Here is an 8609-nt window from a genome sequence, read left to right as displayed (position 1 = left end):
ACAGAGACAGTCTTGAGTTCAGCACTTATATTGCTTCAGACCGAGACTACGAAAGAAAGGTATAAGTCAATGTCGAACCCGGGAGAATGACTCGAGTTAGATATAACTTGAGTTTCCCTAAACCACATACTTATTGTTATTATATGCATTGATTTGAATTGATATGCTTGTTCTATTGATTTATAGAAAGCGTGATTAGACGATTGGTCTTGTGACAGAGGTGCCAGACTGTGATAGAGTAGTCACTGGCCCATTGCACATTGTCACAGAGGAGTTATTGGCGGAGGTGCCAAAGTCTTTGACGGATAGGTCAAGACACTAGATGTTTGGTTTATATCGATGTTTGATTAGGAGTGGATTTACTTCTATTACTGAGATTCGATATAGTATGCCAACGTCTGGAAACCGGGATCCCTAGACTAGGAATGAGTCTAGTCTGAGCTGTAGAGTCACGAGTTATTTACAGTTTTATATCGATTTATGTTTTCAGATTTAATACATGTGATTGATATTTGTTTCATGCTTTTATATCGATTATATGATTGCATGTTTTGTTGATTTATACTGGGATGTATTTCTCACCGGAATTATCCGGCTGTTGTCGTGTTTGTATGTGTGCATGGCAACAGGTGGGACAGGATCGGGGTCAGGAAGAAGATGAGAGAGATCGTGATTAGAGTGGAGACTTCGGACTTTGATGTATATAGGGTTTGGAACACTTGACATTTAGTTGTTACACCTTAGTTTGAGTTTGATGTTTGTTGTACAAGACTTGTACTATTATACTGATATGTATAATTAGATTGATTCCATTACGTTCCGCACTATAAAAAAAAAATTGTAGACCCATATTAATTACATTGATCCAATTATCCCAATGACGATTAAGAAGATGATTAGCGTCCGGGTCCCCACACTTAACTTTAGAGTTCTTATGTGATGAGCTCCCGAAAAAAACATGTATCTTCTTGAAACACTCATCAAATGCAAAATTTCATACCTAAACAGTTTTAGAATCTCTATCATTACAGTGTAGGATCAATTCATGCATGTTCCTTTTTCTTAGAATCCTGCCAAGAGCCGCTTATTATCCGTGCAATCTCATGACTCCGACGATCACAGGGCCTCAAATGAAAATGATTCTATTTGATATTATTTATGATATAAGCTGATTTTGGTTAATACCGTACTACAAAGTTTGTTATTTGGCGATTATGTGATTATTGAACAACGTCGGTGTCGACTAATCCAGTCTCGGGACATGACAAGGGCACATTGTTCCGATATTATTTGCTATATAACAATTAACAGTTCAATTTGGCCTTTTAAATTTGTAGTAGTTGTGATACTAACTTTATTTCCAAGCCTACCATGGATGTTAAAGATTCTTTTCGAGAAGCTTAGGTAGTTCGACGATCTCGGTCACGACACACATTTTGGAGTTCCACCATTAATTGCATGTTTGAGGACCTAAATTATATGGGCATTCTCTCTTTTAACAAATGGAATGATTCGTCTCTCTTTTCAAGTGTGGATATATTCCTCGGTACTAAATAAAGGAGAAATTGTAATGGATGAAAATAATTGGGAAGGCCATCTCTAAGAATATGAATCCGACCACTTTTTTTTCCGGTTCCATGTCTCTTTTGGTTAGTGGGCAATAAAGTGGAGAAAGGTTGGGCATTTAACTAAAATTTGCATACATTAGCAAATTATTATCCCAAGTTCACTCCATACTTGAATCATTCTTTTTGAAGTTAAATATATGATAATAATATTGAGATAAATAATTTAATATAATTAAATAAATTATAGATAATATATTATTTGTTATTCAATATCGTAGTGGTGTAAACTTTTAAAAGATACAGAAGATCAAACGATATGTAAGCATCATTCTTTTCTCTCTAGGCCCAAAAATGTGATACTTCAAATTTCATTGGGCCATCACAGATGTTCTCTTTTATCGTTTCTTGTTAATATGTCAACTGATGCCAAAACAAACGAGCCCAGCCCACAAGTTGGTATGTCCTTTTTGTGACAGATCGAGATATTGTCAATTCAACTCATCTATTTGATCTATAAAATAGGTCAACAGTCACTTTTACTTAAATTTAGCGGATTGGGGCGGGTTGACCCACCATTGGTGTGCGGCCTGTCATTTGGGCGAGAAAAAAATCGCTAATCTAACCCGCTTATTTGGCGAAATAACCAATCCAACAGAACTGACTAATATATAGATATATATATGTATGTATATGTATATGAAGAATGCACACGCATGGTATGATTATGTTGATTACAAAAGGTTGCTTTATTAAAATTTTTGATATTATTTAAGATTTATCATGTGGCTTAATAATTCTAAACTGGCCCTTTTCATTTCAAGAATCCACCTGTTGTCCCCTCTTCTTAAACCAACAAAACCCTTTTGCAGCCTTTTTATTTCCAACTTTTTTGAGGGATTAATTTCTGCCCACCTTTTAATTTGATCCCTTGAATATATATATAAACATTTATTTACTCCCAAAAAAAAAAATCACATGTTATGGTTTTATTGGTATAACTAATTAGAGGATATGAATTTTAATCCTCCAACTAGTTAGTTGATTATATTGTAATTTATGGAAAAAAGATAATTGTAGTCATATATGTTTATTTCTTTACAATTTTGGTCTTTTGTGTTGTCTCATTGCAGTCTTAGTCATGTAGCTTTCAAATTTTGGTAGTTTTGTTTTATTTTATTTTATCAGAAGTGCTAATGTGATAATATACACATCAACGTCATGTCAGAGCTACGTACGTGTCGCTTCTACGCTATGTTGGAAAAATTACTAAAATGGCAAAAAAATAACAAAGATAGTGGATAAATACTGAAATTTGACAACACATAAGACTAAAATCACATTGATATAAATATGCATGACTAATATTGCAGTTTTCTCTATAATTCACATATTTGACTATAAAGTGGTGATATATTTTTTTTAAAAAATATTTAAAATATTAAATAACTTATTTTGGCAAGAGCATGTTTCTCATGAAACGGTCTTTCATATATATATTTGTGAGATAGGTCAATTCGGTCCATATCTGACCAGCAACTGGAATAATGAGACATTATTTAGTCGGGCAGTAATTATTATGTAAACCCTTTTCTTTCATTTATTAAGCGTAAATGAGCAGGTGCGCATGCTAACATCGACAATTACGTGGGAACATTAAAAGGTTTGTCTTCGCCAAGAAAATGAGACATTAGAACGATGACTGTGCAATAAAATCTTACATATTTTATAATAATAATAATAATAATTATTATTATTATTATTATTATTATTACTATTAACACTAACTAATAATTACAAGCAACTATTTTCTTTCCTTTCTATAAGAAATGCGCCTCCTTGACGTAAGGTTACAATTTTATTTTCTTGGAAACTTTTGCTCTAAGAAAATCGCAAAAAAAAATAAATAAATAAATGAAAAGGGTCCTATTTTGTAGTATCTTTAATTGTGTGTTTAGAGCTTAAATATAAAATTTAACTTGCAATTATACTTTAGCTGGCATAAAGAACATCTAGGGAAAGGGAAAAGAGAACCCACCCAAAGCAAGAAACTTTGGAATTACCAGAATCAACTTAATTCTCTTTGTGTCTTCAAACCCCAAAAAAAGAATTAACATAAATATGTATAATACGTATTATTTGTTATAATAAATTATGGAAAAAAACCAATATAAAAATTTCAACCAGAGAAGTTTAAAAAGTTTCAATCTCTCATTCGTTTCAAATTTCCTATATATTTTTAGTAAATACAAAAAGCAGAAAAGACACATGGAGAAAATGAAAATATTATTACAATACAGATTTAATGGGTGTTACTCTAGAAAATGGATGAAATTATTAAGAAACCAAAACTTGGATATAATGAGATTGATAACTTAAAGAAAGGAATTGATATAATTTTTATTTTAGATTTATGCAAAATATTTATTACATTATTTAAAAAAAATTAATAGTAAAAGAGATCGATTGTGCTCTATGTACCATGCTTGACTCGGCCACTGATCTTGGATTCTTGATCCTAGCCTCATCCTTACTTATACCCCTCGCCCCACATGGACAGAATTCTATATATATATATTTCATGCTTAGTCGTACATTGTGAGAATATTAAACAAGATCATCGAAGCGTGGGAAGTGATAGAATAATAGGAGGGATTCGATTTTTTTTTTAAAGCTTCGAAGCTTCGGAAATGGCGAGTGAGCTGTTGTGACATGTTACTTGCCTTAATTCGAGGTGTGAAATTTGGAGAATCCATGGAGATGGTTTTCTGCTGTTCGGATCACAGAAGAAGACAAAATCAATGTACTCGAATACAGACACTACTGTTCCGAGGAAAAAGAAAAAAAAATCCCACAAAAATGGCGTCTAGTTGCTGCAAGATCTCCCCAATCATTTCATTTTTCGTTCTTTTCTTGTTGTTTGTTTCCTCTGTTCAATCTGTTCGATTCAACGAGACTGAACAGAGTTTTCGGCCCGAGAAAGAGTCGAAGAAATTGAAGTTCATCAGAGCCCATTTGGCGAGAATCAATAAGCCTTCTGTCAAGACAATTCAGGCAGATTTTCTTGGATTTGATTCAGTTTTTTGGGTTAGATTTTTTTGCTCATCTGATCCAAGAATTTGACGTACTTCCCCTGTTTTCAACTCCGCAGAGTCCTGATGGTGATACCATAGACTGTGTATTAGCAGACAAGCAACCAGCTTTTGATCATCCAGAATTAAAAGGCCAAAAACCAATGGTAAAAAATCAAATCAAAATCATTCAAGAAAATGGAGTTTGCATTATTATTATTATTATTATTTCTTATTGAATTTTGTAGGATCCACCAGAGAGGCCGAAAGGGTACGCCGCCACCACACGAATCTTTGAAGAGAACTTTCAAATTTGGAGCATTTCCAACGAATTTTGCCCCGAAGGCACGATTGCGATTCGAAGAACGACGGAGCAAGATGTTTTACGGGCAAGCTCGATTCGGAGATTCGGAACCAAAATTCGAAAACCAATTAGAAGGGATTCTTCCAGCGGGGGACACGAGGTTACAAGTTCTAACCATTACTGCAATTTAAATAATTAGCTATTTCTTGAATGATATTGCTTATAGATTATCCTCTTCTTTATTCCATAAATGTTCACTCATATATTTAGGAGCTAAAACTTCTATATTCTTCAATTTCTTCTCAACTGATAATTTTTATGCACATATACATAACATTACCTCGATATTAGAATTATTAATAAACAAAAATAAGATTATATTAAATTTAATAAAAACATAAACACGTTTAGCTTCTTCCTCTTTTACAACTTAGATCGTAATGAAACTAGATATAAATGTATATTTTTTAATTATATATACTCACATTTTCGACTTTGAAAACTCTAATTGTGAGGCTACTTTCTTAGCTAATGTTCTGTAATATTTTCATAAATTGCGTTTTATGTATTTAAATTAACCGAGAAATAATGGAATTTTTTTTAAAAAAATAAAAATAAAAAGTGAACCCCCGTCATTTTCGCTTCCACTCTCCCTTGGAATTAAGAAGATTTAATATTCTGGTCAACTAATTCCACAGCAAACTTTAATNATTTAGATTTGATTTTGTTATAATATTGTATGGGAATGACAGCATGCGGTTGGGTACGTGACTGGTGATGCGTACTATGGAGCCAAAGCAAGTTTAAATGTGTGGGCGCCACGAGTTACCAATCAATACGAATTTAGCTTGTCTCAGATTTGGGTCATCTCTGGTTCATTCGGAGATGATCTTAATACTATCGAAGCTGGCTGGCAGGCATGTTCATTTTGCTATTCATTTAATATTATAACGCACAACAGAAAATCTTATTTTTGTTCTTACATATTTACTTCTTCGCAATTTGATTTCTATATATTGTCATTTTTCATTTTTAATATACTAGCTTTGGTTTTTTTTACAATTTTAGTCATATTTTCCGACATATCATCAATATAGTGCTGACGTGTGCAATATCACGTGGTATTGAATGGATTTGCTGATTTTTATTCAATTTCCAACAGGTAAGTCCAGAGCTGTATGGGGACAATTATCCCAGGTTCTTCACCTATTGGACTGTAAGTTTCATTAATTAATTATCCTTATTCTCATTCTTATATATAAACAATATAGTCAAATATGTCACAAAGAATATTGTCCAAGTCGATGAAGTTTGTGACCGCTTGACCAATGGATAGTCGTCGCAGGCTACTGTATTAGCCCGGACGCGCCGAATGACGGCTGCTACATATTATGCATGCATAATATGGTTAATTAATTATAAATTATGCTAATTAAATGGCGCAGAACGATGCATATCAGGCCACGGGATGTTACAATCTACTGTGCTCAGGCTTTGTTCAGACCAACAACAGAATAGCAATTGGGGCTGCCATTTCCCCAATCTCTTCTTATAATGCTGGCCAATTTGACATTAGCTTGTTAGTGTGGAAGGTAATTATTTCTCTAAATAAATTCAATTTGTTTATATAATTTTAGTTTTATTTAAAAAAATGGATTAATCTTTTATTTTTAAATTTTTTTTTTGGGCTTATTTCTCGATGTCATTGTATGGAAAATTTGTGGCTTTCGAGAATTAGGCCTAAGATAATTCATTATTTTATTGAGTTGTGAGATTAATTTTGATGAAGATAATTAATTTATTATTTGTCCTTAATTTTTTAAACAGATTATTTTAGAATAAGGTCGATATGTACAGTAACATGATAGTTTCATGCATGTGAAAGGTACTATAATTATTGGACATCTTAACTAAGGTTAGGTCAAAGCCAATTTAGTCCCAAAAAAATTATTTCCCAAAAAAATAAGATTGTTTACTTAAATTATAAAAAATATTGTGAATAATTTAAAATTTTATTTTCATTTATTTATTTTTATTTCTTGGGTTTTGTGTGTGGAGAGAAAAAGGGAGAGTGAAGCTAAACTTTCATTATGAGTGTTTAATTTTCCAACGTACGCATGTTGTAAGAAGACACACAAAATACAAGATTGTTATTCACTCGATGGACACAATTATTTTGCTTGTGCCTTTATAAGATTCTGCCCTATTCTTCTTTTTTCACCCAAAGATCTCACTCGTAGCTCTTTTACCCTTTTCTTGGAATTCATATTTTGCTTCATTTTCAAGATCTTTGGAATCATTTTTCATTTATATTATAACTTTTTTATAAAATGAATAGATAATACTAATACTATGTTGCCATTAATTTGTAGGATCCAAAGCATGGGAATTGGTGGCTAGAGTTTGGCAATGGGATTTTGGTGGGTTATTGGCCATCATTTTTATTCACACATCTTAAGGATCATGCAAGCATGATCCAATTTGGAGGCGAAGTTGTTAATAGTCAGATCTCGGGTCAGCACACGTCGACCCAAATGGGAAGCGGGCATTTCGCGGGAGAAGGGTTCGGGAGAGCATCCTATTTCCGCAACCTACAAGTTGTAGATTGGGATAATAGCTTGATTCCTTTGTCGAATCTTCGGGTTTTGGCGGATCATCCCAGTTGCTACGATATACAAGGAGGAATCAATCGAGTTTGGGGAAATTATTTTTATTACGGAGGGCCAGGGAAAAATCCAAGATGCCCTTGAAAAAAGAACACCATTATATGTATATCTTCTACTTTCTCTTTATTTTTATACTTTTTTTGGGTGAATTCATCATATGGCCTTATTCTTTCTGGTTTTCTTTTGGTCTGAAAAGTGATCCATTAGTTATACCACCTCAGAAGCATTGTATATTGGTGAATGGAAATAGTGAATACACTTTGTTTTGTTGTGTTTTAATTTGTTTCTTACCTTTTCTTAGTGAAAATATGTGTATTTTTGCCCTTGTTTTGAGCCCATTATCTCTTGATTGAATAAATAAATGGTTCAAGCATCAAATAAATGATATTGATGTAAATAAATTATGACCATTAATATTGTTGACTATAATTTCTTTAGATGTCGGAAGTTGAATTGAAATGTTTTGATGGAGGCTAGCATCCGTATTATCCATTCTTTTTAATGAATCCACCCACCTTCACTAATATTGACAGATAATTTTGAAAGATATGCCATATTAGCCGTCATTTCATTTCACATTTAGTATCTAAGTGAACGATCACACGATACATCATACAAACTTAAGATATAGTGATACCAATCAAACTTAGAAACTCGAGACTCTGTATTTTGTAAGATGTTGTTCACCAATCGTGTCCACCAAATTGGTTGACACTCACTTATTAGATGTAATGAAATATATCAAAAATGTATATTGAATAGATAAGTGTCACTTCTGGTCCGTGCTCATTTTTTAAATGGACTATTCATGCATAGTCAAGTATAATTTTATTATTCTTTTGTTATTAGAATATTGATATTGGGCCTAACCTATCATCTCTTTTTGAATATGTCCTAGCCATTGTTATGGCCCAAATGATTAACGAGTTTTAGTTTTCCGACCATAAAGTAATTGAAGGGCCAATAATAATTTTGATATTAACCCGACTCGAATAAGCCCAAC

At 32.8% G+C, this 8609-nt stretch overlaps 1 protein-coding gene across 1 annotated transcript; it reads left to right on the top strand.

Annotated features, from left to right (window-relative positions):
- Positions 1-4136: 4136 nt before the first annotated feature.
- LOC140989363 (protein neprosin-like) lies at positions 4137-7883 on the top strand. Its single transcript, XM_073458563.1, has 7 exons — positions 4137-4619; positions 4717-4803; positions 4885-5100; positions 5693-5857; positions 6103-6156; positions 6386-6532; positions 7313-7883. The coding sequence occupies exons 1-7, from the start codon at positions 4278-4280 to the stop codon at positions 7688-7690; spliced, it is 1389 nt and encodes a 462-aa protein (XP_073314664.1). The 5' UTR covers positions 4137-4277; the 3' UTR covers positions 7691-7883.
- Positions 7884-8609: the final 726 nt, after the last annotated feature.

Source organism: Primulina huaijiensis, chromosome 12 (assembly GCF_012295235.1).
Source record: "Primulina huaijiensis isolate GDHJ02 chromosome 12, ASM1229523v2, whole genome shotgun sequence".
Taxonomy (NCBI): domain Eukaryota; kingdom Viridiplantae; phylum Streptophyta; class Magnoliopsida; order Lamiales; family Gesneriaceae; genus Primulina; species Primulina huaijiensis.
The sequence above is the reverse complement of the archived record's forward strand: the minus strand, read 5'-3'. Positions and strand labels throughout refer to the sequence as shown.

Bases quoted from the DNA above. Each gene is read 5' to 3' on its own strand.
- LOC140989363 (XM_073458563.1), top strand. From the start codon at position 4,278: ATGTTACTTGCCTTAATTCGAGGTGTGAAATTTGGAGAATCCATGGAG. The intron at 5,101-5,692 runs GTTACAAGTTCT...TGGGAATGACAG, and splicing joins CTTCCAGCGGGGGACACGAG to CATGCGGTTGGGTACGTGAC. The intron at 6,533-7,312 runs GTAATTATTTCT...ATTAATTTGTAG, and splicing joins TTAGCTTGTTAGTGTGGAAG to GATCCAAAGCATGGGAATTG.